Source organism: Haliaeetus albicilla, chromosome 7 (genome assembly GCF_947461875.1).
Source record: "Haliaeetus albicilla chromosome 7, bHalAlb1.1, whole genome shotgun sequence".
In the NCBI taxonomy this organism is placed as follows: Eukaryota; Metazoa; Chordata; class Aves; order Accipitriformes; family Accipitridae; genus Haliaeetus; species Haliaeetus albicilla.
In genome coordinates, this window is record NC_091489.1 from 20,175,163 (window position 1) to 20,198,864 (window position 23,702).

A 23,702-nucleotide genomic window follows, 5' to 3' on the forward strand; every position below is an offset into this window, starting at 1 on the left:
GAACAGTAGTTTATGGCTGGACCTTAGTCTTCCACAAGTGGAAAATCTAAAAAGAATTTACAATGCTTTATTTTTCTCACTAAGAATACTTAACACTGAACACTTAATTTAAAACTATTAAAAGAATTAGCACAGAACGAACCGGCTAACAAGGCCAAGCATGGTTTGCATGTTATGAATTCACCATGATGATGCTGAGAAGTTACTACCCCAAACACCCTCTGCTCTGCTCCCTACAGCCAAGCAAGACGGGAGCTCTGGACTCTGCCCAGCTGCTTCAGCTGCAACAGCAGTAACACAAAACAGAAGTCAGTCTTCAAGCCTCCAATTTGGGGGAGAACTTAAGGATCTTACTTTACGCTACGGGGTCTTGAAATGGGAAGGACTAAGGAATCTATTGGAAAAAAGTGCATTTTCGCAGCTTACGGGGACAGGTATAAGCAAAGATTTGGGGCTGTAGCCTTGTGATAACAAAACCTGGGTGATGCCGATGATTTGGGGTTTGCCAGACTGGGCCAGCACACAGAGGCACTGAGGCACGGAGGGTTTTGTTCCTTGGCACAGGGATGAGGCAATGCCTGCAGGTCTCTGCACAGTGCCGTAGCCAGAGTTGCTTTTCTGCTCAGCCATCTCCTCGCACCCACACCCACCGTTAGTCTGGAACTGGGATCTCAAGGATTTAACAAATCACTGCCATTTTATGAGGGACTCTGAGGAGCTCTCTGGGACACACCCCAGCCCCCCCCAGCAAATATCCTCCTCAAATACCTTTTTCTCCGAAGCAGAAGAGGTTGAGAGAAATACTGTGCCCCGCAACTAAATGCTTCCTGGCTCAGTGTCTTTAACCATGAATCTTTGTATCGTCTCTGTGTTCTTTATAATTATTCTACCTCAGAGGAGAGGATGAGCAGGAAATAAGATCCTCTGAGTAACACGTGCATGGGTTGGTTGTTGTTTTTTTTTTACATTTGCATGATTGCTACTCTCAGGATGTCTTGTTTCACCTTGTAACAGAACTGTTCGGTGTGACGTACGCGTAATCCACCAATTTTTTGTTTTATATTCAGCTGGATTTATTGCTCCAGAGAGCTTTAAATCACAGCAGGGACACGTTATAACACCATTTGGTCCACTGAAACAATGAAGTATTTTTGAGGAAGGATGTTTTGAAGCCTTAGAAATAGGAGTCCAGACATGCAAGTTCGATTTGTCACTCTGTCTTTGACTTGTGGAGGTGAAAGCACTTGGTCACTCCCTGCTCAGGGCTGCACCTATACAATGGAGAACTAAGAGGCATGAGCAGTTTTTTAAACAGTATATTAGAGGTAAAATGGAATTCTGAGTTGATCAAAACTATCTAGGAATTCAAGTTAAATTTGGCAAAGTCTCAAACAAAAAGGACAACATTGTTTGTAAACATCCGCTTTCAAAAGAAAATTAAATGTTTCATTTTGGGAATGCTAAAGCAGTTGATTTAAAACACCTTCTGAGCAGCATTTTTAACTCTACTTTGGAACAGGATTTCTGTTTCAATATTGTACTAAAAAGAGTTAAACAAAAAGTAACTACAAACAGAACACAGCTCAATTTCTGGCCAAGCAAAATGTTTCAGGCTAAATCAAAATCATTCTCATAAATGAAAAAAAAAATAAAATTAGATTGCTTCTCTTTCACCCTGCTGTACATTTGTCGTGTGTCCAGTTTCCAATCCAGGTACTGAACCAGGAGCCCCCCACATAATTTGCCCACCTGCATCTGAAATTCTTTCTTCCTCTTAACAGTGAGAGTCCTTGTGGGCTCACATTTTGTTTTACTCTATTTGTGAGTACACACATGTGTTCGTGTGTAAACCGCAGAGCACAGCAGGGCTTCATGGTGATTTCTGTGTACTACGTTATTATTAGCACTAATGGCTCCAATACTTTCCTCCTGTCATCCAAGGCATTGTCACCTCTATCACTCCCCGGTCAGCAAAAGGACAAACGTCCCCTACCATGAACAGCAGTTGTCCAAGATCAGGATTGTGCTGTGCATGCTAAGTAGAAATTGGGTCATTTGGTATTCGCCTTACTTTAAGAGTAGAGCCTGAATCAACACCTTTTATGTCACTTTTATGATTTAAATTATACCTCAGAGCCAGCTAAGGCTTTATTCAAGTATATTTATAGAAAATATCCATATGCAGTGTTATCAGAGATTTTTATGTAGATGACTATGCTAGTCGAAACCTTATTAGAGTATACCATTTGCATGCTGTGGAGTGGGTTCTTAATGTGATTCTGGCATGATTTGTAACTACGGCAGATAAGGTCCTAGCCACTGTACGCCAGGATTACATTCCCCAGAAGGGCAGACTGCCCTGGAAGCAAATGAGTAGGGAACAAAAATAGTCCATATTTCTGGATCCAAAGCAATGAATCCATATTCTTTTTGCATTGTCTTTTATGTAAACAAATCCAAAACAGAATTTCAATAATTGGTAAAAAAAAAAAAAATCCATTGATTTTTTTCCCCAGGCAAATTTCTGATTCTCTGCTTTGTTTCTGTAAGAAGCAGCCCACAAGCTTTCCTTGATTCCACAGCCTAATAAATTAGTGCAAACGTTGGTGTCAGTTAAAAAGTTAGGGAAGGAAAATTGAGGAATTGGGAGGGATTCTACAGAAAGTGATGGTTAAAAATGAAAAACCCAAACACCATAAATTTGATATGAGGATTCCTAGTTAAAAGGAGGCATTTTAAAGGGTGATTTTTTAATTCAATCAAACAGAATTTCAATAAAAGAGCTTTTAACTACTTCCACTAAATATCTTCTTCCAAAGCAAAAGCTGTGCTGCGGTATCATGAATCAAGACATGCATGTATGTCCCCTTTTCCAGGCTTGCTTTGATCTGAAACTCTGCTCTACATCCATCTTTATAAATGCAAATTCTTAGTTCCCTAATTTTTTCAAGGTCACTATGTAATTTGCTCTGTAAATTTAGAATCATGCCAAATGCTGGAGCAAACGAAAGCAAGAAAATCTCCAAAGAGGAATGCAAACACGTATAATCCTTCAGAGGGAAGCCTTATGCTACTCTGAAACAGTATCTTTCTGGAACCGCTTATTATGCGTCTTTCTTACACGACTGCGTTCTCTCCCATTTAACAACAGGAGGAGACAATTCAGCGGGCACGGGAGGAAGATGAGAAGAGGAAAGAAATAACTAATCATTTCCAGGGCACGCTGAGTGAAATCCAGGCTCAGATCGAGCAGCAAAGCGAGAGGAACATGAAGCTCTGCCAGGAGAACACGGAGCTGGCGGAGAAGCTGAAAAGCATCATCGACCAGTACGAGCTGCGGGAGGAGGTGAGAGCAAGGCCCTGGCTGCCCCTGGGGACGGGCAGCAAACCCGGGGGAAAGCAGAAAGCGCTGCCGGCCTGTCCTCCCGGCCGGCTACCGTTGGGGCGTCTCGTGGAGGTAACGAGGGTAGCCCCCGCCACGCTTCGCCGTCTGAGCGGGACTAGGCACGCTGCGAGCCCGCCGGACCCCGCGTGGCAAACGCTGCGGGCCAGGAGCTGCGCAGGCCAGCGCCCTGCCTGCGGCACCCACCGCGGCCTCGCTGCCGTGGGGAGAGGAACCGAGGCACCCGGGCAGCCAGGCCTGCCAGCCGCCTGCTAAGCTGCCCCCCTGGCCCCTTCGCAGCTCCCCCAAATCCCCAGGGTCCTCCCCCAGCACCCCTTTCCTGCTTCCCCCCAAGTCGCCACCGAGCACGTCCCAGCTCCCATCTTTTTGGACAGCCCGCTTCGCTGGAGACGCCAAATGTGCTTTTGTTCCCTCCACACACAGGTTGCTGGGAAGGGCTCTGATGCAAATGCTTTGACTCTTCCCCAGAAGCAGAAAAGATAAAGGAGGCCCTTTGCATTGGCATAGATTCTTCTTTGCAGGCACAATGCTCACCATAAGACCTGGCAGATAATAGACAGATGGGAAATTATTCTTTCTGTAAACATTAGAGTTGGTCAGAAAATCTTGACACAAAAAAATCCCTCCAGTAAAATCCCAAACTACCTTTTTTTTTCTGTTTTATGACAAACACTAACAAATACCACAATGGGTCTTTTTATTGTTTCTAAATACGTTTACTGTGAGCCTCAGTGCAATCAGACAACATTATCATACTGAATAAAACATAAGTAATCTGTCCTTACAATCTGGAATGCCCGATACGAGACACGCATTTCCAAATCTGTTGCATCATGTATGAAGTCTTATGCTGAATGAAGGAAATGTACGTTTCTGTCTGGTGGTTTCTATGAGAAGAAAATGTAAAGCAGAGGGATGCGCTCAGAATATTTGGTCCTGTGAATTTTATCTAAATGAATCAAGAGTGAAGAGGGCTATCAGCAACATTTACCTCCTGAAGGTCACCATGGAGCCAGACGTTTTACAGGCCAGGGGAGGCCTCTGGTTCATCTGGTCTGATCTCCTCCACATCCCCACTCATCTACTTTCACCCAGGCTCTCCAAGCCCACGCTGTGCATCTGCGAGCGGAGCAAAGGAGATGTACAGGGCTTGTATTTACAGAGCGTGGCGTGAGCTGTGCACATGCTCCCAAGTACTGCAGGTGCAGGTGCAATGTGTCTTTACACATTTATCCACACAGCAGCTTAGATCCACTGGCCACTTAACAGCTCAAAAAAAAGTGTCCTCCCCTGCATATTTATTATTGATGAGCAATTATTTGATCTTCAGTTATATTAGATTATACTGATGACTTCATATGTAGACAGTAGAACTAGCAAAGATGCTAAGGCTTTTTTTTTTTCCCCCCTACAATAAATCAAAATAGATAATGTAAACAGGTTTCCCTTCCCATGCAAATTCTGGCACAGTTTGTTCTTATCAGTGCTGTAGCTTTTTAGTAATCGCTATAGGTTGGGAGCCTTCCTATTTTGCAGTATTTTTGTCTTACGAGCGTTCCAGTAGATAGCTGTACATGCATGAGCATGAAGGTCTGTGGACATAATTAAACCTGCACATTCAGCGGAATTTATTTTTTTACAGCACCTTGATAAAATATTTAAGCACAGAGAACTTCAACAGAAACTGGTGGATGCCAAGTTGGAGCAGTCTCAGGAAATGATGAAGGAAGCTGAGGAGCGACATCAGAAAGAAAAGGAATACGTACCTATCCTTTTAATCTGTCTGTCTTTTATCTAACTTTGGGCCAAAATGGGCCCTGCATGGTATTTCACTAATATATCAGTTCTTCAGGTCCAAGCTGGGATGCGGTAGCAGAGACGTTTTTATTGCTACTGTCAATGCTCGATGTAAAGGAACAGCCTCTGAAAGGCTGCTTTCATTGGCATTTACAGTTTTTGAAGCAAACTGCAGAGAGGTAGGTTAGAGCACAGACTGCTCTAGCTAACTCACCGTTACTACACAGTTGATTCAACGTGACGTTGGGTCAGGTGATGCCATTAGTTTTCAAACGGCTCTGATATTTGATACTCCATCTCCCCACATGATAAAAGCACGTTTAAACAATCAGAGAGGAGACCAAGAACAGGAGATTAAAGTGAGATGGCTGAAGGCCAGTATCCCCCCAGATTCTGAGCCTCCCCAGATGTCCCTCTGTGGGTCTGTTTTTGCCAGAGGAGGAGGCCACAGGAGCTGCTTGCCATGACGAAGCCTGCCCTTCTGTTTGGCAGAGATTCCCCTCCCCGCATTGGTCTGCAAGTGCCTCTTTCAGGCAGGAAGGGTCTGGGTCCGTTTAGCAGCCTCGTCTGCCGTCCTCCCTACCTGGCAGAGGGGACACCTCTAGCAGGGGGACAGGGGAGAGCAGCTCCAGACAGGCACAGCTGGGACAGGAGGAGAGCATCCCTCCCTGGTCTCACACATTTTGCGACTCAGTCAGACCAAAATTAATGTTCTCAGGCTGCCTGGAACTTTCACAGCAATCCTGACATCTACAAAGGATCAGAGTTCAATGCTGACACCTAGTCCTTCTTCTCAGCGGTGACAGCAGCTGAGACTCCTCGGCGGGAGTGACAGGCTCTCATCGGCTGGAAGAAAGCTTTAGTTCTCACCAGTCCTCCAGCTAACTCAGGAGCAGCATGAGAGAGCTCTAAAGAGAGGATATTCCTCCCCTCCCCATATCTGGAAAGAGATACATTAGCACAAGCATGGCCAAAGTATCATAAAATATGGATGAAAATGCAGGGCTCTAAGCCCTGTGGATAGAGGACAAAGGAAACACAGCAAATATCTCTTACCAAAAATTGCCCGTAAGAGCATTTACCCTCTTTCTCTGCACTGATGTTGTGGCTGGGACACCCAGTCCTGCTCAGCTTTACTCCCAGCTAAAGACTGAGGGGGAAGAGGAGCTGGGGCTTCTCCATGTGCTGATCTGCATGTCACTGCATGACAATCTGTGGTCCAGCTGAGTCCTCCATTTCACTATGGGGCCTATGTAAAGCCAAAACCCCAAATTTCATTCATGACAGTTGATTCTTTGCAGATTCAAACCCCAGGAAACATTTCCAAGAAATCCCTCACAATGACAAAGCAAATTTGGGCTTCCTTTACTGCAGTCACTGGGAGTTTTGCTACTGAGTACCAGATTTCAGATACTGGGGGGGGGGGGGGGGGGGGGAGAAAAAGATGCAAAAGACAGGGCATTAGCTCTGTGGAAAAGTCACATATAGAGCTTTATGTCAATGACCTTTCTTGCTGTGCCTCACAGAACATGAGTTTTGGGGCTGCCCGTTGCCTCTGACTGGCCCTGTTGCTAGTCAAACCTTCTTTGTGTATTTTATCCAGAACTCATATGCACAGTGTTGTTATTTTTATTTCTTCTAAAGCAATGAAAGTCATCACCATCTACATTTGGGAGTGGGAGATTTTCTTTGTGACTTTGCTGTATGTACGACTAGCACCTATGAAATAACAGGTTCAAAAACAAGCTACAAAGCCTTTAAGTAGTGGGTGTATAATGATATGCACCATGTACAAAGAATGTTTTTCACACTGTCCAAACTAACGCTTAAAAACCTTGCCTTTGAGGTAGGCTGGTGATGTATGGCCAACATCACCTCAGAGCAAGGTGGATCTAGCTGAAGAACTGAAATGACTGGCCAAAAGCCATGCAATGAGTCAAGGCACGATTAGCATGTCACGATTCATCACAGGTAGCCCAGCACCCAGAGTGCTGGCCTACACTTGTCTCCCACCTCAATCATATTGCTAGGTGCTTAGTCCCACCCGCCCAGCTATTGTGCTAGTGTCTGTGGGAGTAATGTATATATATATGTATGTAAGAAATCAAGGTGGTTTTGATGGAGTCCTCTCCTTTAGCTGTATCTCTCTCCAGCTCAGTAATGTGCAAAGTCAGAGCCTCACAGCATTTCAGCATCCTGTCATTTGAGGGAAAGGCTTTCAGAACTATATATCAATTCTTTCCATACCATTTTTTTATATCCCTCTGCATGACATTTGCTGCAGGATTTTGAAGATGTCTTTAAATGAATTTTTTGTTTGCATTCTGTTATCTATTTGATTACTCCTTGAAGGCTCACTTTGATGTCTCCCTATGCAGTTCTTCCATGTAGAAATCTTTGCCCCTATATAAAACTTCTTTACCTCAGACAAGGAGAGATGTCCCCTCCTGCAGCCTCTGTACATCACATCTCAGTAGGCGGGTCATCTCATTGCTTACACATGCAACTAAGAATGTAATTCCCTATATAAAGAGCTATGGTTCATACTATGTAGCCTTCCCAAAGGGTCAACTTTACGTAAGGATGCAATTTTACTATCATCCCATAACTGGTCAGCACTACTAGGACTTTCTCCCTATATCACACATTTTTAGCGCTTGTAATACAAACTTTGATGTGAAATTAATTGCAGTTTAAAGCCTCCGTGGCTTTCAAGTACATGACTGGAAGGTATTGATCAGATTTCTACATAATTGGAATTTGCAGAGTCTGGCAGCAAAAAGGGAAGGTTAATTTTCATTAAGCCAGTCCCTAGCTCGATGTCATTAAATGGGAATGTATGTTCTTGGGGACTGGCTTTTTTTAGTCCTGAGCATGATGTGACTGTCTGGGCCTCCAGCAGCTATCACAGCTCTAATAATATAGTATAACATCACCACACTTCAGTGAAGTGCTGCTTTGTAAACACCACATGCAATATTTATTCATTTCTTTATACTTCAGCCTCCTTGTTACCACTTCATAGCCTATTAATAAATGTATCAGTTCTCCTGATTCGTTTTCTCCCAGCTTGGTGTTTGCCGATGACCTCAGGCTGCATAAGAGCACATGCTAATTTGAGCAAGCCTCTCTGTGGCTTGCTTCCATTACAGAAGAGTGTATTAACTCTTGGATTTTTACTGGCTGCAGAAGCTATGTGGGTCAATAGGAGAGAAGAAGGATTTCATTACCAGGCAAAAGAAGCAACTTTTCTTTGCCTTTTCTGTCCATCTCTTGTGCTGTGGCAGAAGACATGGTGCAGGAGGTGGGACCTTTTCATTGTCCCAGGCACACTGGGTACGAAGGTAACCCTAGCTGAGATTTAAGCAGTACAGATAAAAGCCCAGTTCTTGGAAGTAATGACTGGCCTAGAGACTGGGTAGCTCTGAAGGTTTTCAAAGCACTTTTCATTAGATATCAAAGAAACATGAAACTTAAAAATCCAGATTTCATCCAAACTTTAAAAAAATTAATTATATTTCTGTGTGTAAAACATACTCTCTCCCAAGAAAACAAATGCATGAACTGAGGCTCATTTAACCTAGGCCTACTCATACCATCTATTTTTACTTGCTGTGACACAACCTATTTGAAATTTTAGCCAACAAGATCTAAACTCAAGAATTTGACTTATCTCCACTGAACCAAACATCAAATTAAATTCTCAAAATAAATATTAAGAGGCAAGTATAAAACAAACAGAACGTGGTATTTCTTCATACAATGCATACTTGAGCTGTAAAACATTCTTGTCTAGGAAATTGTAGATGGTAAAAATTCAATGGGTCCATATCAAAAGGCCAAATTGATGGAAGAAATATTTTTCTAGACCTTTTATATATATATATGGGCAACAAGTCTAATTCAGATAGTCTTTGTGCCACAAATAGCTAGAGACAGGGAGGGAATTCATTATGTTGTTCAGTCAGCATTTGTAGGGTACATCCTCAGCTCTTTTGCCAGGTGATATTCAAGTAGTTTACATGTGTTATTTCCAACAAAATGGTTAGAATAAAAGTTTTTACTAGGGATCAATTACATTTTCTGCATGTGGTTCTACTCACCTTTCACCTCCAATATGAGATTAGGGTCTATTGACTTACACAGTACTTTTATTTTCAGTATATTTTCAGAGCCCAACTGTGCTATTTTAAACAGTACAATTTAATCCAACAGAAGGAAGTCCTGTGGTAAACTACTTGTTTATATCTCATTTCTCAAGCTATCATTAGCATTCTTTTTCTAAAATACATTTGGCCTAGCCAGTAAAATGCTTTATAAATGTTTGGTAGGCGATAGGCACATTTCTTTAACACTTCAGTAAATGTTTCCTGCTTTCAGATTAAACCAATTGCTAGAATATTACTACATACTTTGGAAGCGCTGACTCAGAACTGCAGTCTGGAAAAGTCTCTGTACACCTCATTTGTACAATTCATTCAGCCTCGACTGACCCTCCCATCTGCAGCCTGCACATCAGAATGTCATTTTGCCAAATACCTTGAAGTAGGGAATCACATCTTCCCACGAGCAGCCAGGGATGCAACTGCAGTCGAGCTCTTCCTGGGCTACCTGCTTGATCTAAGTGAGGCATTTATCACCCTTAGCTGGGATTCTCCAGTGATGGCATGTCAATGCAAATGGAGCCCAAAGATAACAGACACCAGTAAATGTATGACATTTACTATGCATTCCCTTTCTGAAAGCTCGCAGATTTTTTGAGGCATGTCTGACTGTGACCATGCCTGTATGCCAAGTCCTGGTCATTAATGCAAAAGGGAGTTTGCCTTTCATTGGAGAGCAGGAATTTGGCCGGAGCTGTGCTGAAATGAAAGTGCCAGAACGTATCATAACCACCCTCTAGAAGTCTGTTGAAGATATGGTTAAATACCACACTTTTTAGAGTCCACTGTACTGCACACTTCATTCCAAGTAGGTTTTGAACTCCTATTCAAATATGCCTTTGGAGACCAAATGCCCTGTTCAATGTCTCAGGATAGCACTAAATACTCTCTCTTGCCTAACTCCTTTACTACATTCATCTGAAAGTTAGATCAATCCTCATCAAGGTAGCAGTGGCAGAAGCATATGTAGCTGGAGGATGAGGATTTCCAACTGATAAACTAGGGACCTAACAATTTTCCCTCTGTTGCCCAAAACAGCTCCTGAACCAAGCTGCAGAATGGAAGCTCCAGGCCAAAATGTTAAAGGAACAAGAGACTGTCCTGCAGGCACAGGTGAAGTAGGAGAGGTGATTGCATGGTGTGCCTTTGTTTCCCAGTTTTTAACCCATGAGGCACATTCCAGGTAAAGTATCCAAACTACTTGCTATGTATTCCTTCTAGCCTCATTCTACATCCCATAGACTATTGCAAAGGAAACAGGTTATTTTCAAGCCAACTGTAAGGTAACACCCATACTGCAAATCATACTGGGGCATGTGAGTAGTTTCGTCTGGAGAAGAGAAGGTTCTGGGGACACCTTATTGCAGCCTTTCAATATTTAAAGGGGGCTTATAATACAGATAGCGAGAGACTTTTTTTACCAGGGCCTGTAGTAATAGGACAAGGGGTAATGGCTTTAAACTGAAAGAGGGTAGATTTAGATTAGATATAAGGAAGAAATTCTTTACTGTGAGGGTGGTGAGGCACTGGAACAGGTTACCCACAGAGGTTGTGGATGTCCCATCCCTGGCAGTGTTCAAGGTCAGGTTGGATGGGGCTTTGAGCGACCTCATCTAGTGAAAGATGTCCCTGCCCATGGCAGGGGGGTTGGACTAAATGATCTTTAAAGATCCCTTTTGACCCAAATCATTCTATGGTGCTATGATTTATGAGTGTTTACAGTACTCAGCCACACAACAACGTGTGTGCCTTGGCTTGATCATTCACTATAACTACCCTTCAAGCAGGTTTCTAATCCAGCAAGGCACTGGAGTACACACGTATCATGAAACATGTTTACCACACTGGAGCTGATGTGCGCATGTGCTTTTCTGGACGGGGGTGTGGAGGCAGCATTTTCATTAACTTTAGCAGGAATTCTGCCTACTAAGGGCTTATACAAAGGGGTCTCAAGGATTTCAGTGTTTAGTTGGAATTTGAAACATTCAATAAAACAAAATTACTTGCCAAAGTTACACTAAGAGTCACACTGGAATGAAAGGCAATAAAAACAAGAAACAGGCAGTATATACTACACTTCAAGAGCAATGCAATGATTGACCTTGAATACAAGTGAGAACATGACATGCTGGACTTTCACACTGAAAAGAGACAGCATCAGTAGATTTTCCTAGACTTACAGAAACAGCCATGTAGGTTTATCTTCTTTGACCTGTCTGTGAGAAAGGTTCCCCCCCCCAGAGCTTTGGGGGAGGGGGGTGTCAGTCCTTCAGCACCTCTGCAGCTGCCCATCTCCTCACCCATCAGGAAGCCCCCTCCTAGCCCTTACTCACAGTTGTTCCAGCTCCACCTTTGTAGATAGTCCAATTCCTACCTGTTGAGCAGTCAAGAAAGGCTAGTGTTAAACTGATAACCTAGAAACACGCTAAGAGGGGTTTGGTCCTTCACGTGTTTTTTCAAAGGCTAAGATAAGCTGGTAGAGCACTGAAGAATATCACATAAACTGCTGCTGATACCAGTTTGACAGGTTCTGCAATCAAACCTCAAAGGCCTCCAGCTGAGTCTATCCTGACTGCAGACCTGCTCCCAATTTTCTCAGGGTGGTTTTAATTAAACTTTTATGTTCAGCCAGAAAGAGTTTTGTATGCAGGCAGACCTCTGTAGCCAGTTTAATGAAACTGAAGGTATTGATAAAAGCTAGAATATATTAAGCATACATTTGAAATGGTAAAATTGTTTTTAGAAAAATCCAGTCAAACAAGTCTGCAAAGGCATTGATAATACATGTGCCCCTTGCAGACTTGTGTATACAAAAATTAAGTGATCCACTTGCTGGAATGAAATATGCTGTTAGGTGTTCTGCTCAAGTGTGAGAGCTCTGTCACTTACACAGCAGCCTCCATTTGGAATTACTGGGAATAATGACATTATTATTATTATTGTTGTTGTTGTTGTTATTGTTGTTATTGTTGTTATTATTATTTCCAGTATGGTAGCACTGAAGGGCCTCCCTCATGGACCAGATGCCATCGTGCAAGGTGTTGTGCAAGTGCAGAACAGAAAGAGCATAAAGAGGTCTTTGATGCAAACAGCACAAAAGAACAAATAGATATTAACAGAGGAACACCTGCATGGAAATTATGAGAAGACATTGGTCAATGAGATAAGGAGAAGCCATAATATAGCCCTCACTGCCTGCTACAGTGGGTGAGATACCACTCCATTTTAGAGGAGGTGATGAACACCCACTGCTTCCTTGAGCCAGAAGGAATCAGGGGACATCAGCTTCATGCCACCCTTTCTCTGGGCAGCACAGTGTGTCTGAGATGGCCAAATCCAGCCCTTCATATGGTGACAGGGATCGGGCACCAGCTGAGGGAATACACCCAAACCACAGTGGTGCTTCCCAGGACACTGCACATCCTCCCCAGGCATACTGCTTAGGTGGACTTTTTTAGCTTTGTGCTTTGAAACAAAGCAAGAAGATGAAAGTCAGCCGAGGCCTTTAATTTTTAGTAGCCAGTGTAGTGCAATCACTGCACTATGGCAACTGAGAAGAACATAACAGGGCCGAAGGGGTATCCTTGCTGTAGCACCCTTGCGGCATGGCAATGCTGAGATGCCCCCCACTTCCCAAAGCCTTGCACTTCCAAGTTCTCACCTGGCAGCAGCGCTGCCTCCCCTCTGCCTGCCCACGCTGTCAGGGGCACTGGGTGGGTGGTGGGCAGCAGCAAGCGGGTCCTCATCTCCCTAACTGTGGAGCACAAGTGCATGCTCCTAGTGAGAGACAGCTCTCACAGCCTGTTCCCAGGCACTATGGAAACATTCAGTTATTATTCAAATTTTGTAGAATCATAGAGTGGTTTGGAACAGGCCTTAAAGATCATCTAGTTCCAAGCCCCCTGCCATGGGCAGGGCCACCTTCCACTACACCAGGTTGCTCAAAGCCCCATCCAACCTGGCCTTGAACACTGCCAGGGGTGGGACATACACAACCTCTGTAGGCAACCTGTTCCAGTGCCTCACCACCCTCACAGTAAAGAATTTCTTCCTTACATCTAATCTAAATCTACCCTCTTTCAATTTAAAGCCATTATCTCTTGTCCTATCACTACATGCCCTTGTAAAAAGTCCCTCTCCAGCTTTCTTGTAGGCCCCCGTTAGGTACTGGAAGGCTGCTGTAAGGTGTCCCCAGAGCCTTCTCTTCTCCAGGCTGAACAACCCCAACTCTTCACAGGAGATGTGCTCCAGCCCTCTGATCATCTTCATGGCCCTCCTCTGGACTTGCTCCAAGAGGTCCATGTCCTTCTTATATTGGGGGCCCCAGAGCCGAACGCAGTGCTCCAGGTGGGGTCTCACGAGAGCAGAGTAGAGGGGGAGAATCACCTCCCTCAACCTGCTGGCCACGCTTCTCTTGATGCGGCCCAGGATACGGTTGGCTTTCTGGGCTGTGAGCGCACATTGCTGGTTCATATTCAGTCTTTCATCCACTAATACCCCCAAGTCCTTCTCCTCAGGACTGCTCTCAATCCACTCATCGCCCAGCCTGTATTTGTGCTTGGGATTGCCCTGACCCATGTGCAGGACCTTGCACTTGGCCTTGTTGAACTTCACGAGGTGTGCATGGGCCCACCTCTCAAGCCTGTCAAGGTCCCTCTGGATGGCATCCCATCCCTCCAGCATGTCAACTGCACCACACAGCTTGGTGTTGTCAGCAAACTTGCTGAGGGTGCACTCGATCCCCAACAACTTAAATTGCAGGAGCTATTCTTGGTGCTATGGTACTGCCTAGGGCCCCAGCTGAGATCAGAGCTTGCCCTGTTCAAACCTGAAAGGTTTTTAATCTAATTAAACAATAGGCAAATGTTGGAAGGGAAAAGCAGAGACAGAGAATTGAAGTGAGTTTTTTTAAGACAATGGCTCTGGGCTAGGACCCCCGGTTTGCTGGCTTCCATCCCTGCTCTCTCGCCTGGCTTTGGGATGCTCAGGCATTTCTCCTTAGAGCCATGATGTCTATTCCCAATGACTCACTTGGTATCATTGTCCCGCTTACGCTGTGGCACTCGGGCTGCTAAAACAAACCCCTCTGAGTTTCTGTTTATGCATAGGTCACAGCTTTGGCTACAGCCTAGTATAAATACACACACACGAGCTCCATGTCAGCTAGCTCCGATATTGGCACCACAGAGCTCTGCATGGATTAACCCCCCAGGCCTTCACCCAGCTCGGCAGGGAAGGGCTGCAGCCAGTGCCGTATTCACAGCCACTGAGACCGTAACTACCTAGTTTAAACTTAGTGCGGGCACTAAGTACATCCACAGTACACTGCAGTTATGGCCGTGACAAGGGGCATAATATCAACTAGCCAGAATGAACATAAAACATAATATAACCATGTCTGATTTCAAAATCAGAATTAAACCCAGCGCACTATTAGCGACATTTTCTAAATTGTCTTTTCCTCAGTAACTGGAGAGTAGTCTCAGGGGAGGGGGTGCGTTAGCTGGCACCACACAAAACAAAAGCTCCTAGCTAATCATTTAGACAGCTCCCCGCCAGTGCGGAGAGGGCAGCTAGCCTCCAGCCAGATGCCTGAATACTGCAGGCTGCTCTTGAACGTCCCATTGCTCTGCGCCCACCCTGCCTCAGCCACTGCATGTCACACCAATGACTCTTTTTCTAACGAGAGCTGTCAGGCTGGACAGATGAAATGTCCGATCACCTAAACACTGCTGAGGGTGCTCTGGCACCAGAAGGAAGTGGATGAGTTGGAGCTGGTCTTCTTTTCCAAAGAGCAGATAACCATGCTTTATCTATATAGTGTTCTGCATGATTTTGGAGCTTTGAAAGTGATTTTCCTACCCAGAAAAAATGGAAAAAGCAGAAAACAAGAAAATCTTATGGGAAAACTAACCTCAGATCTTTAGAACTTATTTTTTAAAAAAACATCCACAGATTTTAGATATAAAAATATGGTTTACTGACAAAATACAGCCACAGGTGAACTTTCAGGTGGCTACCAGGTGTAAACTGATAGCAAAATATGGAGCCCTAACAGTCTTAAATGCTGGCACATTGCAACAGATCTTTTTTCTGCTCTGCTTCACAAAGTGAAGTGAAACTGGCAGAAAAGGCTGGCAGGGGTTTATTTTCTCTGCCTTTGCTGGCTTTGCCCGCAGCTGCAGTCCACACGCAGGCTACAAAACAGAGCTGACAAGGTGCCCTCGCAGCTCGCTCAAGCCACGGTGCAGGGATGCAGCTTGAAGGAATCCAGTGCAGGATCATGGCGGTGTGAAACGAAGAGTGGGCTTCGCTCAGTGCTGGGGCTACCCTTGCAAGCCAGATAACATAGGAAGGGACCAGAAATGCTCCTCTTCAACGGTGCAGTCCAGTGAAGCACAAGTGCTGACTGGTGCAGCTCCTGGCAACAGCCTGAGCCACCAAGTGGGGACTGGAAAGATGGAAGAGGGGAAACTGTGGCTGCAGCGTGATGTGGGGCTGCCTCTCCCCCCCAGCTCGCTCAGACATCAGAAGCAGCATAGCCGGGGTAGGACCCAGCTCCCAGCCTGGCTTGTTCAGTAATCAAGAAGGCAAGTAACCAGCTGGGCAGCCAGGCTGTACTCAGCTCCTCTGCTAAAGCCTGCCAGAGCTTACTCCCTCAGGTTGAAGTTGGAGTTTGGCAATGTCTGCATGGTGAAGCAAGGCTTAGAGCTCAGGCACAGCTCTGACCACGCTGGCTCTCACCTTGAGTTAATCCCACTGCCTGGTCCTGCACAGCATCAGTGGTCGGACCAGCACAGGTTAGTCCCTGCCCATGGACATGGCCCAGGGGTCACATTATTGTTTTCCATTCTGTAGGTCATCCTAGGAGTCCTTTCCTGTAGATGTCGGCCACAATTGTACAAAAAAAAGTGTACAGGGCTTGTGAGGAAAGGCAGGGACTGGAAAACTTTGCAGACTTTAATGCTGCCCTCTTGAAGTCTCCACAGAGTTACCAAGGGAGATGTTTTCACAACTCTCCACTCCTAGGGAATTCTTTTGCTTCTGGCCACCCTGTGTAGAGACCTCATAGCTGCAACATTCAGGATAATAGGGCACCTATAATTCCCAGGTCTTTTTAAAATCACGGGCCTGGGTCTTTCTATTCTTCCTCAGTTTACCTTTCTGCAACAGAGGAATCATAAAAGTTTGCAGTCTTAAAAAGATGCAGAGAGTTTCAGTTCCCTGAGGTTTGTGCTTCATGGTCTCGAAACAGAAGCTAATTTCCATATCCAGACACAGTACTTATTTTATTATCTTCTACCAAAGTAGAAGTTCACCATCCCTGAGACTCTGAAATTACTGTGGGGTTTTTTCTCTGTTACTGCAGATCACTCTCTACTCTGAAAGGTTTGAAGAATTTCAGAAAACATTGACCAAAAGCAATGAAGTGTTTGCCACGTTCAAACAGGAGATGGAAAAAGTGAGTAGCAGCTCATACCTGAACCCAGTGCTTGAGACTTTCCTTTTAGATTTTGATATTTCTCACTGCAATAATTTTATCTGAGACGGGACCATTTCTGCACATTTTGGAGAACAATCTCATCAACATCCAAATAAGATCTGGGGCACATTCGGCCACTACTGACAGCAGCTTAGACTTCAGCACTGCAAGCTGAACATTTCACACTCTCAGCTAAAACTGAGATTGCCCCTAATAGTAAATATGCCTAATGTGTAGGTTGGATATAAACCCCTCAGAGATACCAAAGGGGGAGTCTGGAGCAGGATTTGTCAGCCTGTGTCTCCAGGAGTGCCCAGAGCCTCGTGGGTGACTGTCAGTGCTACAGAAAGGTTGACACAGGCTACACATCTTCCCACCGGAGCGCATAGGCAGAGCTGAAGCCCACCAACACCATCCCACCATTAAGCCCAAGTGACTGTTTCCTTGCAGCTGGTGTACTTATTTCCTGTAATGAATGGGAGTAAAAAACCAAACACACCCACATGTTGTACCCACTTTCATAATAAACAATGTTCTGCTCTGCCACCGGGGCCCAAAATCCCGGTGCCCTGATGCAGGCAACCTCTAATGATCTTCACAGAGAGTTCAGTCTGCAGAAAACCAAAGGGAAAGATGGTGCTATTTAGCTACTGGTGTGTTTTGGAGGTAGTGTAGAGGTGACTGATCCAGAGGGAACTTCCTTGGCAGTGCCGGCTCAGAAGATACAAGCCCTTCTTTAACTTCCCAGCAATCTAACGCTGTGGTCTGGTAAAGGGACAAACAGAATATGCCACCTTTTCTCTGCCTTTTATTTTTGTGACAGTTTGTACTCTGGGAGTTGGCTATACTTTTAACCACATAATCAACTGGTTCTACTTTAGGACTACAGACTGGAGGCTGAAAGTTATATGGCAGCTACTTAAAACTAAATCCATCCCTTAACATAAATTATTACTTAGCACAGCCACTACAGCTGCTGGTAGCAGAGTTATGAGGACAGCCAAAGACCCGAATAAAAGGGCTGCCCTAATTTCATCTGCAGCATGGAATTCCTGTTGTGATTCAGCTTTTTCTCCTGCTTCTATAGATGACAAAGAAAATGAAGAAGTTGGAAAAGGATACTGCTACATGGAAATCCAGATTTGAGAACTGTAACAGAGCATTACTGGACATGATTGAAGAGGTGAGCAGTCTTTCTTCTCAGGATGCACCTCTTTCCCCACATAAAGCTTTAACTAGGAGATGAGATGACCTGAAACTGCCAGAAGTCAATGAAAAATTTGTTCTTGAATCTAAGGGTCTTTTTTTCAAACTACCTTGATAATTAGATATCTTTAAAGAAAAAGACAATCCCGACTGCTGGGGCTTTTAGATTGTGCAGAGACATTCATTACATCCATGAGAAACTGAATTATGTAACTGTGAATTTTAAGTAAGTGCTCTAAAAATGTGTGATTGTTAATGCTCTCACACAGAAGCAAATTGGCATTAGTTCACTTCACGCTACTTTCTTTCTGCATAAGAGCCTCCACCCAGGGTATTAATGTGCTCTAGCTAATGAACTTTAAATTCACGCCTTTCATTAACTTCCTGTGTAGGCAAACTCTAAGAGCCAAAAGCAAGTACTGTGGCTCACCATAGTTTTAAACATGCTGTCACAGGGGCATTGCAGAGGAAACTCATAAGCGTGTTGGAACTCGTTCAAATAAGATAAGCGGCTGCCTGAAATTTCACCCCAAAGTTAGACTGAACTCGGACCAGGTCTTTCTGGTTAGCTTTGTAGCTCTGTGCTATTGGCATTTCTATGGGTTTCTGTATCTCTTGTTTCCTCTCTGGATATAGAAGCAAGAAAATGTTCTAATTCAGGCTGGTATTGCAGAACTTAGAAGCAAAATAAGCAAAAATTAGAATACAGCTTGTTTTCCCCCAAATTCACACCCACACCCACCAGAAGTCCAGGCAGACTTCTGTACGCACATCCACTATGGCCTTCCATCTCTACAGATCATCAACAGCTATTCCTGCAAATATTTTTGAGTGAAATTGATCTGAATCTGTATGGAGAATGCTAATACACTGCAGTAACAGGGGTGAATTTCCTCTCAAAGCTTCTGTACAAAAGACCATAGTTGTTGTAGAACAGTTGGTTAAAGCCAGCTACCTGGCAGAGTCCTGTGAGGGCTGCCTAGATCTCAAATTGTTTCCAAATTGCCAGTTCCACCAATGAATTGCATGCACCCAAACTCAGTTGGCACCTTTGTCTGATGTCTTTGACCACAGAAAGCCATGAGGTCCAAGGAATATGAGTGCTTCGTGCTGAAAATCCAGAGGCTAGAGAACCTTTGCCGGGCTCTGCAGGAAGAGAGGAATGAATTGTACAAAAAAATAAAGCAAGCACAATTCCCTGAAGAGGTGAATGGAAACGGCATCTTAGAAGAAGAAGATGACGCTGATACCAGCCCTTCCTCCTCTGAGCAGTCGAGCATTGACCTGCGCGCTACTGATGAGAGGATGCTGAAGGAGCTGGCTGAAGCTTTCAGGGTATCCCACAAGGCAGAGGAGTCCCTCCCAAGCAACAGCAGCAATCCAGAGACCTGTGACGCTTCAACATGTAGTGCCGTCCCGGTGCCAGAGCTCCCCTCCCCTCTCACCCCACGGTCAGAGGCCGGGAATCACTGTGAGCAGCCCAGCACAAGCACACCAACACCCACTGAGCACACGCCAGCACCCACTGGGAGCACGCCAGCGCCCACCGAAAGTACGCCAGCGCCCACTGAAAGTATGACAACGCCCACTGAGAATGTGCCAAAGCCCACCAAAAGCATGGCCGCGCTCCCAGAAAGGGTGCCAACACCCACAGAAAATTCACCAATACATCCCGAGAGCGTGCCAGTACCCACTGGGAATATGCCAAAACCCATTGAAAGCATGCCAGCAACCCCCGAAAACGTGCCACCACCCACACAAAACATGCCCACTCCCCTTGGGAATATGCCAGTACCCACAAAAAGTCCACCAAAAGCTGCAGAATGTGTGGGTGACCCAGCAGAGCTGTCTGTCCAAGGTCAATCTGCAGAGCAAACAGGGGACACAGACATGGAAGCAGTGGATTGAAGACACTGGTGTGTCCAGGCTTGTCTTCCACAAACCACAGCTCTACTTTGTCCTCTAAATTGATACTTTTTTTTTTTTAAAGAAACAAAAGGTGGGTGCGAAAACACGCTCACATATCTGTAGGTAAATGTAATGCACTTCTCTTTGCTACCACTCTCCAGTAATAATGGGGCTGCAAATTTTGCTGTCCTTCATCTGCTTGAAGCATAATACTTTCTTAATGACAGGAAAATACAACAAAATTACAGGATCTTTTTTTCCCAGGCATAATGACTCATCTCATTCAGCAAAATAATTTTGAAGTGTTGAAGTTTCATGTTTCAAAAATCATTGTAATTCACATACATATATTTAAAGATTCATAATTAATTGTATCTATTTGTTATGACGTTGCATAAAAGATGGCCTACATGGACACACAGTGCTTTTAAAAAATGAGGTGAATCTGTAATTACAAAGTAAAATAGTGAAACCATCGATGTGGTCAGCCATATCGAAGCAGAGGTGCAATAACAAAAGGTGAATTTTTGTACAAGTAAACTACCACTCAGCACTGTGGCCTGAACACCCACAAGCTCTTAGCCTTACCTTGAATTGGTCTTTTCTGCTTCATGTTCCAAAAGAGGTTTTGTTTTCAACAGAACTGCAGGGGAGGGGAGATCTTTTCTAGATTCCTCATAAACTGATTGAAAACAGCAGCAATTTCCGAACTGATGGCAATTCCCAAGGTACGGGTCACAACTCTCTTTCTGCATCCAACAGAAACCTGCTAGTTTGTCATGCTATTTGGGATCAGGAGCCCAACAGAGGGGTTGACAGCTGTTTCCAGCTCACAAATGAGGTCGGAAATTCAGCAGTTGGTTGCAGATCCCAGCTTCTAGGCCAGGAGCAGAAAGCAGAGTGGAGCTACACTAGAAGGTACCAGGATGTATTCCAGAAGATACCCCTGAGATCATGCTTCTGAACGGTGCCATCTCTCCCCGTCACAGCCACACGAACCTCTTTGCCACAGCTTCCTCCTGGCCCTGCTGCATGTGCTGATGCTCCCAGAAGGGTGAGCACACTCGCCCGTCGCCCCGTTCATTGGAGTAGAGCACAAGTAAATAGACCAGATGCAAACAGGTACCAGGAAAGCAGGAATCCCTCTCACAGACACCTTCCAGGACTCGCTACATCCTCATCCCCTCTCTTGCCTAACCAGCTTTTCTTGTCTGCCTGCCAGCACACTGCTGCTCAGTAATGTAGCCACCTTGTCAGAAACTGGTTGATTCTGGCACCAAGAACAAAGATGAAGAAGGAAGGGGGTGGGAGAGGGTACCTACCCAGACTGCTGGATGGTCTCAAGCAAGGAGATTAAGAAGGCTTTTTGGAAGAAGGTTAAAAAAATCCTGTTGGCACATTTCTTGTTTCTCATGCCCTTCCTCCGAATTCAGTCTAGGCCTTCTGGAATCTGAGCTGGATAGCTTAAGAATTTGAAATGGGCAATTAAACAAGATGTCCAGAGGCTGGAAAGGGAAATGTTACAAGCAAACCAACCCCTGTTTGTAGACGAATCCCAAGAAGCACCTGAAGACAGAGTGACTTACTCAAGCCAGAGATGAAATACAGGTGAACCAAGAGAAAAGACAGCATCTTGGGCAGACCGTGGGAGACTGTGGTCACAGAGTCCTTCCAGCGCACCACCCTCCAGAAGTGGGGTTTGAATATTTACTTACTGCCAACATGGCCCGCACACAGGTTAAGTATGTCTGTGTCTGCACTGCTTGCTCCAGCCTTTTCGAGAGCTAACCGTTGCAGCATACAGAGCGTGATTTGCAACAGTTTGTTTTGATATGGCCTTACGAGTAGCTATTACAGCTACAGTTTTCAAATGTGGATGCCTTATGTTAGATACCAAGACTGACAGGATTTATTTCATGTCTTTAATCACCTGAAAGTAGATCATTCAGTCTTAGTTACCTTAAGCTCCTTTTACAAGCAGTAGAGAAGAATAGGCATCTTTCAAGGACAAGTCATCTCATGGTAAGACTGGCATCCAAGACAGAAGAAATTACTTTCTCTCTGAAGAGGCCATTTCTCTTCACTGATTCTAGAGCTAGCCTAAGACAGCTAGCTTAAATTTAAAATGTCTTTTATTAGGTGTCTAAATTAGGCAAGATGAATCCCATCAAATGTTCAGATTCCAAGCCCTAAGCGAATGGCCATCTCTGCAAACCAAGCCGGTTATGTGCCTGTGAAAATGTTAACCTATAACAAATCCTTATCCTAAGATAAAGAGTTATACTCACCTGATTTACTTTTTTTAGTTTCCATTGAATTAAGTCTGTAGAAATATAGTTTCTATTACAAGTTTTGTTTGTTGTTAGGGTGACCTTTAAAATTAATGCAAATTATATACCTGTTAATGTTTTTTTTTCTTTCTTGGTCTTGTTTGATTCTGTTGCCACTTTAGTAATTACCTGCATGAAACCAACTTCTTTTTCTTCAAGTAGACCCTTAGAATGCCTTTAATTGTTGAAATTTTCTTATACATTCAAATATTCAATTATATAATAATAATGGTCGACATGGCCTTGCAACTTTAACTGGTTCCATTTTGCATAATCATTATGGCCGCATCTTTAATTATATAATTGTTGCCTCATACCTTCCAACTTCAGCAAGCAGGGAGACAAGCATCCTACAGATAAAAACTTCCTACATAGTCATGATTGATTCTTACAGCATCATCCCTCATGAATAATTACACAGCCTTCTGGGAAAATCACTCCCACTCTATTACACCTTCCTCGTTTTGACCCTTTTAATTCCTGCATCTAAAATGGCACTCACATACTTGCAATTCCTATTACTCTGTGAGTTTCTACCCACATACCTGTTGCTTTTCTTCCACACCATCTACCAACTGCATTTTATCCCAGCAGTTTCTGCCTCATTCTCAGTGCATACATACAACACTGAAAGCACAGGAGAGTGATCCTGCTGACTTTTAGTTCCAGGATTTGGCCTCACGTGTTTGCAAGAGTTGGGAGAAAAAAATTGCAGGGAAAATTCTGGCTGATCCCAGGCTGGATAGAGCATTTAGAGTCAAACTATGGGTATGGTTTATGTGTAATCTCCTGGCCTATAGAGCTGTGGGAGACTGGAGTACCCTCAGTAGAGGCCGAAAATCCATACATTTTAACCACACACCTGTTTGTCATCCCTTGCATCAGACTGGCAGTTTAAACCACCATCACCATCACACATTTCTGTGTGTTAACCTACTTTCTCTCATTCTTCTTCAACATTAATTGCTGGCCTCCTCTTGCTCTCTTCTTGTCCTGGTACCCAATACAAAACTGCCTCTGCATGGTAGCAGTGTCCTTGTGAAAAGCCTTTGCGACTGCAGTCTGTACGTGAGCTCTGCTGCACTTCCCTCAGGTACCTCCACGCTCAAGACACAGAAATCCACTACGCTTCTGTGGTCATTCGGAGGCAGTAAGTAGCAGTGAGACATGTGTCTTCCCTGCTGTTCATCCTTATCATCATTGTCCTACTGATACTGCCAGTCTCATCAATCCTGGTGCATGCTGTGGTTGCTTCCTTCAGTCTTGCTTTTATTTCACAGTTATTCCCATACCACCAGGCACAGATTTGAGGGTGAGGAAAGGTGGTGATGGTAGCTATATCCTCCTTACTAAAACCATCCATTGCTGCGCTGCTTCCAAACCAGCAACAGCCTTTATTTGCAAAAGTTCCA

General features: G+C 44.4%; 1 protein-coding gene across 1 annotated transcript in view; it reads left to right on the top strand.

Annotated features, from left to right (window-relative positions):
• The window catches only part of TXLNB (taxilin beta), a 37,477-nt gene extending 15,112 nt beyond the window's left edge, over nt 1-22,365 (top strand). The window contains exons 5-10 of the mRNA XM_069787169.1: nt 3,152-3,346; nt 5,046-5,165; nt 10,402-10,476; nt 16,733-16,825; nt 17,934-18,029; nt 19,127-22,365. Coding sequence (XP_069643270.1) covers nt 3,152-3,346; nt 5,046-5,165; nt 10,402-10,476; nt 16,733-16,825; nt 17,934-18,029; nt 19,127-19,960 — 1,413 coding nt within the window. The 3' untranslated portion in view covers nt 19,961-22,365. The remainder of the gene's footprint in view (nt 1-3,151; nt 3,347-5,045; nt 5,166-10,401; nt 10,477-16,732; nt 16,826-17,933; nt 18,030-19,126) is intronic.
• Nucleotides 22,366-23,702: the final 1,337 nt, after the last annotated feature.